Below are 15,141 nucleotides of genomic sequence, written 5' to 3' on the forward strand. Positions count from 1 at the left end.
CCGACGAAAGAAGATGGTGTCGGCGTGGCATCGAGGAGGGCTGAGCCATGCTCCCTGCATGGCGCACGCATTCAATCTGGTTGTAAAGCGGTTTCTGAAGTCTTCACCCCATCTGCAAGACATCCTGAAAATGACTGGAAAACTTTGCATGCACTTCAGCCACTCGTACACCGCAAAGCACACCCTCCTTGAGCTGCAGACGCAGAACACCATCCCCCAACATAGGCTGATTTGCAACGTTTCCACCCGTTGGAATTCCACCCTCCATATGTTGGACCGACTATATGAACAGAGAAAGGCCATAAATTATTTCTTGATCATACAGGTGGACAGTTACTCCCCTGTGTAACTTCGATGTTAGTCAGTGGCAGCTCATGCGTGACACCTGCTGTTTGCTCTGGCCCTTTGAGAAGGCCACTTTATTTGTCAGTCACCAGGACTACAGGATGAACAACGTCATTCCACTGATTCATGTCCTGGAACAGATGCTGCTAAATCTTGCTGGCCAGGGGACAGGAGACGTGGTGAATACATCTCATGGCCACATGAGCCCTGTGGGGGCTGAATTAGAGGAGTGGGAGGAGGAGGACATCCGAACACAAGCAATGTGTAGACAAATGGGTGGTTTTTCTACACAGGTGACAGGAGAGGAGGAGCAGGAGGAGCTGGAGCAGGCAGAGGAGCTACAGGGCGATGAGGAAGACGAGGCAGAGGACCCAGACACACCGTGGCAGTATGCAGTAGAGATGAAGGAAGGGGGTCCCTCCGAGTCACTTGCGCAAATGGTCTAATGCATGCTCACTTGCTTGCGACAGCCGAATTGTCACCATTCGCCACAGGTGAAACTCGAAAAATTAGAATATCGTGCAAAAGTTCATTTATTTCAGTAATGCAACTTAAAAGGAGTTGCATTAATGCAACTTAAAATTAGAATATTGTGAAAAGGTTCAATATTCTAGGCTCATAGTGTCAGCTAATTAATCTATACCCCCTGAGAAAAGGGTACCTGAGATTGTGACTTTGGGATTTTTATAAACTGTAAGCCATAATTATCTAAATTATAACAAAGAAAGGCTTGCAATATCTCGCTTTGCATGTAATGAGTCTATCTCATGTATTAGTTTCACCTTTTAAGTTGCATTACTGAAATAAATGAACTTTGCACGATATTCAAATTTTTAGAGTTTCACCTGTAGGTAGTCAGTTGGCCGCTGACTATGTGCGCCATTTCCCAGCCTTACACAGGTCTGACCGGGGGGCCCTCTGCGCTCACGTTCCACTGACATGGCTGCTGGGGGGGTGGGGGATGCAGGAGCAGTACCAGCACCATCAGCAGCAACTTAAGTCTAGAGTCGCTGATGAGCAGTTTTCTTAACCCACCTACTGAAGAAACTACTCACCACCAGCAGCAGATAGATGTTGCACATATGCTGAAAGTATGGTCAATAATTCCAATGTGTGAAGGGAGCGGGCTGGGTGAAGACAGAAGTGATTTTATTGAACATGTTCTGGAATGAACAAACACATGACCTTCAGAATGGGGATACAGGAAATGTAGCAGTAAATCCTGTCCTCCCATATTAATACACATCTCTATATTCAATAATACATTCTCAATAACAGGTATAACTTTCCTATAAGAGATATTAAACCATTAACATGAGAGTTGCTCTCGGATTCTTTAATCTGCATCATAGTAAACCAATAGTGCAGTATAATATCATAGAGTGACATCAGCTTCTATAGTAATCATAGTCACTACATATTAGTACCATGTGAAACCTCATTGTACTTCACTAGCACTAGCTGATTATAGGAATGTGTTTTACATCATTTTAGCCTATTTATGGCTCTGAATTTGTGTTCCCTTACCTGGAATGAACAAACACATGACCTTCAGTATGGGGATACAGGAAATGTAGCAGTAAATCCTGTCCTCCCATAAACCAAGATCTGCATTATTCAGTTCCCCTTTGTTGTTTGTAGCTCTGCTATTCAAGCTTTCGCTCTGCTGCCATCTACTGGTGGTTAATAGCAATGTCATGAATTTAATGTAATACAGTCATACTTGCGGATAGTTGAAGCTAGAAATTATATAGATATTAGTTTATTCTTATGGGGTGCCTATTTTTGACATCGCTTACACTCTCCCCCACAAAATTTTATGTCGTCCTCGATATACGCAGACTTTAGTATGAGAATCATAATTCTCTTGCTCATCTTCTACAATCATGGGGAGCCAAGGTTAAATAGTAACAGATTTACTTTAGGAACTGTCCTCCTTGCGACATCTACTCCCGGTTATGTCACAGTTTCCCACCCGGCCCACAGCGCTATGAAGCCTGGGGGAATATTGTTGCCTTTAGCTCACTAGTACAAACTAGTACAGATTTGTGCATGTTATTGTGAAGATAAGAATTTATATAAAACTAGGGGACACCTTATTACTTTTGTCCTTTCTTTTATTTATTTTTATTTTCTCTTTACCTATTTTCATTGTTTGAAGTTTATTCTACTTGGAGTGTCTGCAGTAATAGTGCAAGGATTGTATCCGGCGTAGTGGTAAGGCATCTGAAGCATCCTCGAACTCACCTTCATCGCTATGAACTGTCTCTGTTGGATTTTCTGGTGAAGCATTTTCTTCTTCTGTGTCTCCTACTGGACATGTAATGTGTTCAGGCGGCATCACAGGCTCATTCTCTGCAGTTTCCATTGTAGCTTCCTCTGTACTTCCCTCATTTGTTTCCAACTGGCAAGGATGGAACTCTGCTGCTTCAGGATTCAGTTCTATATCTTCCCTTGTGTGATTTCTCTGAGTTACAGGGATGAATGATCTCCATTGCTCTTGTTCAAGATCTGATTCCTCTTCTGATATTTCTTCAGATATCTGTGTCGCTAGTTGATAAGTCTTTGAAACTTGGTCTCGTCTTTTAGTGCTTGGTCTGTTAGGTATCTTCTGACCTTGGTCAACGGATAAGTAATCACAAGGCAATAACAAATTACGGTGCAGGATTCTTGTTCGGCCCTTTCCAGTTTCTGGCTTGACTTCATACACTGGGCTACGTTCAGACTTTTTCCTCAGGACAACATGTACAGTGTCTTCCCAGAACGATCTCAGTTTTCCTGGTCCTCCTCTTTCAGAAAGGTTTCTTACAAGGACTCTACTGCCAAGTGAAAGTTCTACTCCATTACTTTTTCTGTCATAGTGCTCTTTCCCTCTTTGTGCAGCTTGGGTTGCTACCTTTGAAGGAACCTGATTGGCTTCAGTCATCCTCTCTGTCCATGTTTTTACATACCCAGAGTGATTCTTATATTTTTCTGTTCCTGGGCTGTCAAACATACTGTCTATTGGTAGTCTTGGAGATCTCTCGAACAGTAGGAAAAATGGAGAGTACCCCGTCGCTTCACTTTTGGTGCAGTTGTATGCATGTATTACCTGGGCAAGTGAGTTCTTCCAGTCTTTCTTGGAATCTGGTGACAGGGTCCGAAGCATAGACAACAGAGTTCGGTTGAATCTTTCGCATTGGCCGTTTTCTTCCGGATGATACAGAGTTGTATGAGAGTTCTGAATGTGGCAATGTTTCCCTAATGCCAAGAATAACAGATTTTCTAATTCTTTTTCCATGTCATGGTGAATTCTGGTAGGAAATCCGAATTTCAAGACAAAATCATTGAATATCTTATCGGCAACAGTCTTTGCTGACTTATTTTTGGTTGCATAGGCCTGAGCAAGCCTGGTGAAGTGGTCTATTACTACTAGTATGTACTCATAACCTCCTTTGCATGTTTCCAGATGGAGGAAATCGATGGAGACCATCTCAAAGGGATAAGTGGTGACAATATTGTTCAATGGGGCTCTGGTAGGCTTATTAGGGCGTCTATCTTTCAGGCAGGTGCACTGATGGTTAATGTATTGTTCAGCGTCTCTCTGCATATTTGGCCAAAAGAACCTTTCTCTGATCAAGTTTACAGTTCTTTCCACTCCTAAATGACCCATTTCTTCATGCAATTCTTTCAGCACCAGTGAATGATACAGCTTGGGTAACACTAGTTGAGAACCTGAGGGTGTTTTCCGTCTCAAGATTCCATCCGCGTCGAGGTACAATTTGGTCCACTGTTTCATTAGTATAAAGAGATCAAGCTGCTCACCTTGTCGTTCTTGTTTTGATGGGAACCTGTTTTGGTTTTTGTACTTCCACACTGGACCGATCACTGGGTCTTCCTTATGGTCTCTTTAAGTATTTGAGCTACCTTCTGGGTACCATCTATTGTTGACGTTGTACCCGCGATGGTTATTGACACACAGCCAAGGCGTTTCTTCTTTCTGTTGCACTTGAAGTGCTTGGGTTATGCAATTGATGACTTTGGGGTCGACTTCTTGTGAACACTGCTGCATGTATTGTTCGGGACTTAGTGGCATACGAGAGAGTACATCTGCATCTGCATTTCTCTTTCCTGGACGATACTTCATAGTGAAATTGAAGTCAGCGAGTTCTGCAAACCATCGATGGCCTGTTGCATTAAGTTTGGCAGTAGTTAGGACATAGGTTAGTGGATTGTTGTCAGTATACACTACAAAGGATGGACAGTAGTATAGGTATCCTCGGAACCTTTCACATATGGCCCATTTCATCGCAAGGAATTCTAGATTTCCTGAATGCATGTGATAGTTTTGGTGATGGCTTCTTCCTCTTCTTAGATTGTTGAGCTGGCACTGACATTATGGTGGGTGTTTTATCCGCTGATAGTAAGTCATACAGGGGCTTTGCAATCCTGGAAAAGTTTTGGATGTAAGGACGATAGTAGGAAATGAATCCTAATAACTTCCTGAGTTCTCCAACAGTCTTTGGCTGGTTGTTCCTCAAGGCCAGCACAGGTGCAATGTCTGCTGGATCCATGGAATGGCCATCTTTGGACACGATTTTACCTAAGAATCTCACTTTGTTTCTGAAAAGTTCACATTTCCTCGCTTTTAACTTTACTCCATGTTTCCGATACCGTTGCAGTACCAACCGGACATGTTCTACATGTTCTTTCAATGATCTGCTGTGAACCAGGTTGTCATCTAGGTATGGCAGACAGACCTCATCTCTCAGTCCCATTAGACAAGTTTCCATGCTGCGTTGGAATTCTGCTGGCGCAGAACTAAGGCCAAAGGGTATTCTGATCCGCTCATACAGACCCCAAGGTGTGATGAAGGCAGTCAGTGGTCGACTAGATTCTGCCACAAATCCTTGATGGTAGGCTTTTCCTTGATCTAGCACAGAAAACCATGAACTTCCTCCTAGGCTGTCCAGCATGTCTTGGATCCTAGGGATTGGATGGCGGTCAGGGATGGACTTCTGGTTCAATTTCCTGTAATCGCAACACAGTCTTAAACTACCATCCTTCTTTCTCATGCACACAATGGGTGAAGAGTATGATGATTTTGACTCTGCGATCCATCCACGGTTCAGAAGATCCTGCAGATATTCTTTCACCTCCTGGTGTAGTGGCCTTGGCACTGACATGTAAGTTCTTCTAACTGGTGTATTGTCTTTAAGGCGCAGTTGTAATTGTAGGGAAGGGATGCATCCAATGTCATAATCATCTTTAGCAAAGGCGTGGCATTCTTCCCTTAGCATTGCCTTGACTATCTGTTGATCTTCCTCGGAAAGGTGTCCTATAGGTACTGGTGGATCCCAGTGTTCTTGATGAGCATAACTTACCAGTGACTGACTTGTGTTTAAATTGTCAATTCGACCTTCTGGCTCTGATCTGGATGACTGTAGACTATGAGTCACCGGGTGAGTGGCAACACGCACTGATTCTTTTAGTTTCACCTGAGCTGGGTATGTTGTCTTGATGGGTTTGAGGCGCCCAATCCTGGTCTGACTTGGCAGGATAATGTCTCGCTGGGTGGTGTTCCAAACCGGGATGGATAGTTTGGAAAACTGTTCCTTATTAAGTGACACTAATGTTTCCCCGATATACATTCCTTCTGACACATCCTGAATCTCATCAGGTATAAACAAGACCGTCTGCTCTTGCAAGGCTGATTTGGCGTGAGCCCTACATCTGACACACGTCACAGTGTTTGCCGGAATCCTTTGGTTCTTTGTACCAGTCTTTAGTATGGTACCACCAGTTTCTCTCAGGCTGGCTTGTAGTTGACTCACCAGGACTTCTGCTTTGGGGGTCGGCAACTCCAAGGCGGCTCCTAGTAGGTCCACGAACCCTGTAATGGTTCTCCTTCCTTTGGCAGCTGTAGAGTTCTTCTATGACATTATATCCGATGATTGGCATCTCTGCGACTTTCTCGTCTGATAATACCACAAGTGGCACTACTAGCTGCTTGGTGTTATTGCATCCCGCTGTTAGTTGAAAAACTACCTCAATCCAGCCGGAGAAAGGAATTTCAGTCTCATTGGCAGCCTTCCCACAGAGGACTTCTGGCCCCAGCAATTCTTCCAAAGATCGGAGCACTGTATGTGGCAGAACCCGCTGTCTCCAGTTCTCATTGATGATGCTCATCTGGGAGCCAGTGTCCCATAGGGCTTGGACAGGAGTATTGTCTATTTCACAGTTCACAAGGTACCTTTTCCCAATGAGACTCAGTAGCTTTTGGTTCTGTCTCCTGGTCACGCCATCCACGTGAGTTGGTACTTGCTCAGCCATCTGAAGGCATCTTTGGTTATAGCAGTTGGGCACTCTTTAAACGGAGTCTGGATTTCCCCTACCAGCTGTTGTTTTGAAGATTGCTGGCTTGCTACCTACAGGGGATGCACTTTGGGACACAGGGTTGGTTCTAGTGCAGGTTACTGTCGGTCCCTTGACAGCAACCCTCTCCCATTTCAATGGTTTGGTCTGGGTGTTTGGCAATATCTTGCTCTATGTCCAGATCATCCACAGTTGAAGCAATGGTCGCAGGTACTTGTCCAACCAGTCCTTTTACAGGATTGACAACATCCATTACTCGTACCCACTGTTGCCTGAGGCCCTCGGAATTCATGGTCTCGTTGGGTCCTTAAATCTTGGAGGTGTGTCTTCATCTCTATCATCTCTTTTTGCATCTGCAGAATCAGCTTTTCCAGGTCAGAGTTGCTCTTCGATAGCTGTTGAATCGTTGGGCTACTTGCCTGTGGTGGAGACCAAGGTGTGGTGTTGGCAGTTGTTGTCAGGACACTTGGTTCCTGAGGACACTGTAAGGTGTTAGACTGACATTCTTTGCCTTTGGTTGAACTGCTATGTTGAGCTTTGTTTTGCTTCTGTTCCCTTTCAATCTCCATATTAGCGGCTTCATTTGTTTTCTCTACGAGCACCTCATCTGGAATGGAAGGGTCATCTAAATACTGCTTTAATTGGAATTTGATGTGGTCATTTCTTAGTCCAGTACCCACTGATCTTAGAAATTTCTTCCTAATCAGCTCAGTCCCAAAATGTTCTTTCGAGCCTTCACCTTGGGAGACGAATAGCAGCCGATCTTTCAATTCAATAGCTCTGAACAGGAAATTCTGTGGAGTCTCGTCGCTTTTCTGGGAAATATTAAGGAGTTGTTGGTACAGTTCTGAAGCATTCTCCTCCTTGTAGTGACTTTTCAAGATTCGTCTAAGTTGCACTAGAGTCAGTCCATTTTTCATCTCGAGCATACCTCTAAGGCTTATGCCAGGGCTAATAGCTTTGACCACTGCTTCAATAATCTCAGGATATCCTTTCTGTAGTCCCAGGTCGATTTGGTGCATTAAGTTGGTATAGGACAGCTTATCCTTCTGCTCTTATTCTCCAATCTGGCCTGTGATCTTGAAGTCTTTTCTGATTGTCACCTCTGGCAAGCTAACATGGTGTAGTCTCTGAGTAATCGGGACTGGCACTGGTTTTGGCTGACTGTTACTTGAGTCTTTACTTCTGGTACTCAGCTCTCTAATCTGTTCCTCCATTATTCTGGACGTTTCCTGGAACCTCTCCTGCATAGTGTGATACTGTCGCTTTAAGTCAGCCAATTGTTGTTCTGATTGAAGGTCTTTCTCCCTGAAGCTTGGGACGTCCGCATTGTCCCTCTTCTTCTCTAGTTCGCTAATGAATCCATTTGTGGCTTGCAGAAATTGTGTCACCGCCTCCTCACTTTCAGCCTCGACCAGTTCATCTATTACCTCATTAATGATCCGCATAAAATGGCGCCGGGTTTTTCCTTTCGCCATGCTGGCTTCAGGGGCTTTGATGAATTGGCAAATCTCAATGAGATCACCCACTGGCAAGTGGATTAGGTGACCACTGATTTCATCCTGCAGGCTTTCTAGATCCATTTGTGTTCGCTGATGATGCGGCAAGGGTTAATTTCTCCTCTATGCTTCGTGTAACCGTTTTTTTTTCACTTCTGGGACCGCATCTTCTTCACCCGCTCCCCGTACGGGCCACCAATTTTGTTGCACATATGCTGAAAGTATGGTCAATAATTCCAATGTGCGAAGGGAGCGGGCTGGGTGAAGACAGAAGTGATTTTATTGAACATGTTCTGGAATGAACAAACACATGACCTTCAGTATGGGGATACAGGAAATGTAGCAGTAAATCCTGTCCTCCTATATTAATACACATCTCTATATTCAATAATACATTCTCAATAACAGGTATAACTTTCCTATAAGAGATATTAAAGAGGACCTTGCATCAGAATCAAGTATGTAAACTGAATATACATACATGGAGAGCGGCGCCCAGGGACCCCCCTGCACTTACTATTATCCCCGGGCGCCGCTCCGTTCTCCGGTGATAGCCTCCGGTAAAGTCATAGTTAGGCTCCACCCATTTGAGCCTGCCGGCGTCTCCTTCTCCTATGCTGTAGCGCTGGCCAATCGCAGCGCTCAGCTCTTAGCCATGCTATGAGCTGAGTGCTGCGATTGGCCAGCGCTACAGCATAGGAGAAAGAGACGCCGGCAGGCTCAAATGGGTGGAGCCTAACTATGACTTTACCGGAGGCTATCACCGGAGAACGGAGCGGCGCCCGGGGATAATAGTAAGTGCAGGGGGGTCCCTGGGCGCCGCTCTCCATGTATGTATATTCAGTTTACATACTTGATTCTGATGAAAGGTCCTCTTTAAACCATTAACATGAGAGTTGCTCTCGGATTCTTTAATCTGCATCATAGTAAACCAATAGTGCAGCATAATATCATAGAGTGACATCAGCTTCTATAGTAATCATAGTCACTACATATTAGTACCATGTGAAACCTCATTGTACTTCACTAGCACTTGTGCATATTTGATATACTCACACTGCATCACCAGCATCCTTAGCTGATTATATGTGTTTTACATCATTTTAGCCTATTTATGGCTCTGAATTTGTGTTCCCTTACCTGGAATGAACAAACACATGACCTTCAGTATGGGGATACAGGAAATGTAGCAGTAAATCCTGTCCTCCCATAAACCAAGATCTGCGTTATTCATTCCCCTTTGCTGTTTGTACCTGTGCTATTCAAGCTTTCGCTCTGCTGCCATCTACTGGTGGTTAATAGCAATGTCATGAATTTAATATAATACAGTCATACTTGTGGATTGTTGAAGATAGAAATTATATAGATATTAGTTTATTCTTATGGGGTGCCTATTTTTGACATCTCTTACATAGACATAGAGCAGAACCTGAACCAGCAGGTTGTGGCATACTTGGAGTGCACCCTGCCACCCCACATTGAAGATCCCCTGGACTACTGGTCAGCCAAACTAGATTTGTAGCCGCAACTAGCCGAGTTTGCCCTGGGCAAGCTTTCCTGCCCGGCCAGCAGTGTGGCATAAGAGCGGGCGTTTAGTGCGGCGGGGGACATAGTTACCCCAAGGAGAACTCGCCTGTCCACCCAAAATGTAGAGAAACTGACCTTTTGTGAAAATTAATCAGGCGTGGATCAGCCAGGATTTTCAAACCCCAATGCCTGATGCATCAGACTAGATCATCCATGGTGCCACACCAACACTTTGACAAAAAAGACCTGTTTCTTCTGGCTACTTGCTTCAGCTACTATTCTGATGCTGCCACCTGCCTGCTGCAGCCATTTAACCCCTCTGTGGTCTACTCATGCTGCTGCCACTTCACCACTCTATGGTCTCCTCATGCTGCTTCCACTTTACCACTCTGTGGCCTCCTCATGCTGCTGCCACCTCACCACTCTGTGGTCTCCTCATGCTTCTGCCACCTCACCACTATATCACTGGGCCACTCTGTGGTCTCCTCATGCTACTGCCACCTCACCACTTTGTCACTGGGCCACTCTGTTCTCCTCATGCTGCTGCCACCACCTCACCACTATGTCACTGGGCCACTCTGTGGTCTCCCCATGCTGCTGCCACCTCCTTACTATGTCACTGGGCCACTCTGTGGTCTCCTCATGCTGCTGTCACCTCACCACTATGTCACTGTGCCACTCTGGTCTACTCATGCTGCTGCCACCTCACCACTCTTTGGTCTCCTCTTGCTGCTGCCATATCAGCACTCTGTGGTCTCCTCATGCTGCTGCCGCCTCACCACTATGTCACTGGGCCACTCTGTGGTCTTCTCATGCCGCTGCCATCTCACCACTCTGTGGTCTCCTCATGCTGCTGCCACCTCACCACTATGTCACTGGGCCACTCTGTGGTCTCCTCATGCTTCTGCCACCTCCCCACTCTGTCACTAGGCCACTCTGTGTTCTCCTCATGCTGTTGCCACCTCAACGCTCCGTCATTGGGCCACTCTGTGGACTTCTCATGCTGTTACTACCCTCCTTACTCCATTACTGGGCCACTATTTTGCCTTTTTGACATCATCATTTATTTGACCCTTCTTCTGATCTGTCAGAAGGAAGGAAAAATGAGACGCACAATGGATCCTGTCTATGTAGCAGCTGTAAGGCCTGTTTAATAGAACAGGTTCTGTAGACATCTATGTGGAATCAGCTGTGCTTCTTCTTGACGCTAACATTGACCTGTAAGGCTGAGTTCACACTTGAGTTATTTGGTCAGTTTTGCCCAAATAAGTGAAGTGTGCAGTGATTCTAAGAGCGACGCCTGTCATCTGCCTGTCATACTGACTCACAGTATTGTTTTACTACCACAGCAGACTCCCTATGCATGTTACTGCAAGGCACAGTGTTCTACACCACTATACAGGCTCTCTGAAGCCAGGAAATAGCAGATTTTTTTTATCTCGATTCGCCACAAATAAATTCGGATCGAATTGAATCTTTTCGGAAAATTCTGAGAACTGACCGAATCAAATTTTTTAGAAATTTGTTCATCTATAAAAATTATCATAAATTATGCCTAACTTTTTTATACTCGTAGTCACAACTGTTTCTGTTCTCATGCTGCTTCATTTTTCAGTACATTTTTTAAAGAAAGAATATTGGGATTGGACATAAATGATTATTAGTTTTGCATGATATAGATATAATCTTATATTTCTTTAATATGTGTTGATTATATTGTATTTATGTATTGTATATTTATTGAACTGAACTGACATTTTCCATTATTATTATTGTCATTATTATTTTGTTTGTCCACACCTTTTCTAATTTTTTGTGTTTATTGTGTCTTTTATGGCCTGTGTGATATCTATGTGATTTCATATACAGATATTGTAATTTAGCATGAAGGGCCTGTGAATAAATAAGTCCCATAGCTTTGGTCACTTAGAGTGCAGCTTAGGCAAAGTTCACACTTAGGCCTCATGCACATGACCGTATTTTTTTGCGGTCCGCAAAACGGGGTTCCGTTTTTCCGTGATCCGTGACCGTTTTTTCGTCCGTGGTCTTCCTTGATTTTTGGAGGATCCACGGACATGAAAAAAAAGTCGTTTTGGTGTCCGCCTGGCCGTGCGGAGCCAAACGGATCCGTCCTGAATTACAATGCACGTCAATGGGGACGGATCCGTTTGACATTGACACAATATGGTGCAATTTCAAACGGATCCGTCCCCCATTGACTTTCAATGTAAAGTCAGGGGTTAATAGACCATCGGATCGGAGTTTTCTCCAATCCGATGGTATATTTTAACTTGAAGCGTCCCCATCACCATGGGAACGCCTCTATGTTAGAATATACCGTCGGATTTGAGTTACATCGTGAAACTCAAATCCGACAGTATATTCTAACACAGAGGCGTTCCCATGGTGATGGGGACGCTTCAGGTTAGAATATACTAAAAGAACTGTGTACATGACTGCCCCCTGCTGCCTGGCAGGTGCTGCCAGGCAGCAGGGGGCAGCCCCCACCCCTGTAGTTAACACATTGGTGGCCAGTGTGGCCGGCCCCCCCCTCCCTCCCCTGTAGTTAACTCATTGGTGGCCAGTGCGGCCGGCCCCTCCCCTCCCCTGTAGTTAACTCATTGGTGGCCAGTGGGCCCCCCCTCCCCTGTAGTTAACTCATTGGTGGCCAGTGTGGCCGGACCCCCCCTCCCTCCCCTGTAGTTAACTCATTGGTGGCCAGTGCGGCCGGCCCCCCCTCCCCTGTAGTTAACTCATTGGTGGTCAGTGGGCCCCCCCTCCCCTGTAGTTAACTCATTGGTGGCCAGTGCGGCCGGCCCCCCTCCCTCCCCTGTAGTTAACTCGTTGGTGGCCAGTGGGCCCCCCCCCCTCCCCTGTAGTTAACTCGATGGTGGCCAGTGGCCCCCCCTCCCTCCCCTGTAGTTAACTCGTTGGTGGCCAGTGGGCCTTCTCCCCTCCCTCCCCCTCCTAATTAAAATCTCCCCCCTATCATTGGTGGCAGCGGAGAGTACCGATCGGAGTCCCAGTTTAATCGCTGGGGCTCCGATCGGTAACCATGGCAACCAGGACGCTACACTGCAGTCCCGGTTGCCATGGTTACTTAGCAATTTGTAGAACCATTATACTTACCTGCGAGCTGCGATGTCTGCGTCCGGTCGGGAGCTCCTCCTACTGGTAAGTGACAGGTCATGTCACTTACCAGTAGGAGGAGCTCCCGGCCGGACCTGTCACTTACCAGTAGGAGGAGCTCCCGACCGGACGCAGACATCGCAGCTCGCAGGTAAGTATAATGGTTCTACAAATTGCTAAGTAACCATGGCAACCGTGACTGCAGTAGCGTCCTGGTTGCCATGGTTACCGATCGGAGCCCCAGCGATTAAACTGGGACTCCGGTCGGTACACTCAGCTGCCATCAATGATAGGGGGGAGAATTTAATTAGGAGGGGGAGGGAGGGGAGAAGGCCCACTGGCCACCAATGAGTTAACTACAGGGGAGGGAGGGGGGCCGGCCGCACTGGCCACCAATGAGTTAACCACAGGGGAGGGAGGGGGGGGCGGCCACACTGGCCACCAATGTGTTAACTACAGGGGGGAAGGGACTGCCCCCTGCTGCCTGGCAGCACCTGCCAGGCAGCAGGGGGCAGTCATGTACACAGTTCTTTTAGTATATTCTAACCTGAAGCGTCCCCATCACCATGGGAACGCCTCTGTGTTAGAATATACTGTCGGTTCTGAGTATTCACGAAGTGAAAACTCAGCTCTGAAAAAGCTTTTATGCAGACGGATCTTCGGATCCGTCTGTATAAAAGTAACCTACGGCCACGGATCACGGACACGGATGCCAATCTGGTGTGAACCGTTGTCCGTCAAAAAAATAGGACAGGGTCCTATTTTTTTGACGGACAGGATACACGGATCACGGTCTCGGCTGCAAAACGGTGCATTTTCCGATTTTTCCACGGACCCATTGAAAGTCAATGGGTCCGCGAAAAAAAAACTGAAAACGGCACAACGGCCACGGATGCACACAACGGTCGTGTGCAGGAGGCCTTAAGTTATTTGATCAGTTATTTCCATCAGTTATTGTGAGCCAAAACCAGTAGTGAAGCTTACTCAGGTATAAGGTGTAATGGGAAGATTTCTACCTGTTCTGTGTCTTTGACCCACACCTGGTTTTGGCTCACAATAACTGACAGAAATAACTGGCCAAATAACTGAAGTATGAACTTGGTCTTGAAGTTTAAGAGCATTTTATTTTATAAAATTAGGCATTTTAGTCATTAAGATTGCTTTTAGTTTTTTATACAGCATATATGAATTCTTTTTGATAGTTGTCTCATATTCCCACCACTTAATGAAACCAACACAGAACATTTGTAAATGCAATATTAATAGATACAAAGATCTAGAAAATCTTGATTAGGTTTTTAGTAACCTACTGATATTCTTTACTACCAGGTATGAGAGTGAATTTCATCTGCGCCAGAGTGTTGAGGCAGATATAAATGGCCTTCGAAAGGTCTTGGATGATCTAACCCTTAGCCAGTCTGACTTTGAGATGCAAGCTGAAAGCCTCACAGAGGAGATTTCCTTTCTCAACAAGAATCATGAAGATGTAAGCATACACATTTTAATACTTTCTTCTCAAGTTTTCATTAAAGGATAACTGTCGTATATATTTTTTTTTGGGGGAGTATTGGATTGTGGTGATTAATATCACCTTGGTGGCCCTATAACAACTTTTCACTGTGTATTCAATTACCCCTTAATTCCACATTTTTGTTCCCTGTACTGCCCACTTTTACCTGTGCTTAAAATAGGGTTGCTAGGCATGGTCCGTCTATCTGTTGAAGGACGGAGGACGCAGAAGCACGCTGCGTGCAGGCTCACATTACTGACAGCCAGGGACTGTAAGTAAATGATTAAAGCCAGGTCCTCCCCAGCACCTGATAACAGTGCCTGGGCTGTGTGCACTTCTCCCTGTCCCTGCGCTTGGCAGACGCTCCCTCACTCAGCAGAGCTGGAGAAGGCAGAGTTGGAGCAGCGCACAACAGGGAAAAGGAGATCTGCCATCTGCTCAGTGTATAAATGAAAGCAACATGCTGTAAGAGGACCCCTTTGTGCTGCAGGAGATTAACCCTTTAGGGGGGAGGGCTCTGGTTACTGACACGTTTGGGGGGCTATTGTTACTGGCTAGTGAGGGCAGGCGGGATTAGCCTCAAGGTGAGGGCAGTGGCGGCCATCTTAACTGAATAGTGAAATTGCAGTTTTATGCAGACTGGTTGCTAAGGGCTGAATCTTATTAAATATGGGGTAAGTCAGTCTAATAGTAACTGATTCTGGAATATCATGTTATTAGTAACTGCATATGTGAAAATTGAAATTATGGTCTAAATGTGACAGTTATCCTTTAAGG

At 45.5% G+C, this 15,141-nt stretch overlaps 1 protein-coding gene across 1 annotated transcript in view; it reads left to right on the forward strand.

Annotated features, from left to right (window-relative positions):
• Positions 1-15,141, forward strand: part of LOC121005685 (keratin, type I cytoskeletal 10-like) — a 46,863-nt gene that overhangs the window by 15,877 nt on the left and 15,845 nt on the right. Inside the window, exon 3 of the mRNA XM_040438460.1 lies at positions 14,184-14,340. Within this exon, the coding sequence (XP_040294394.1) occupies positions 14,184-14,340 (157 nt within the window). The remainder of the gene's footprint in view (positions 1-14,183; positions 14,341-15,141) is intronic.

Source organism: Bufo bufo, chromosome 6, assembly GCF_905171765.1.
Source record: "Bufo bufo chromosome 6, aBufBuf1.1, whole genome shotgun sequence".
Lineage (NCBI taxonomy): Eukaryota > Metazoa > Chordata > Amphibia > Anura > Bufonidae > Bufo > Bufo bufo.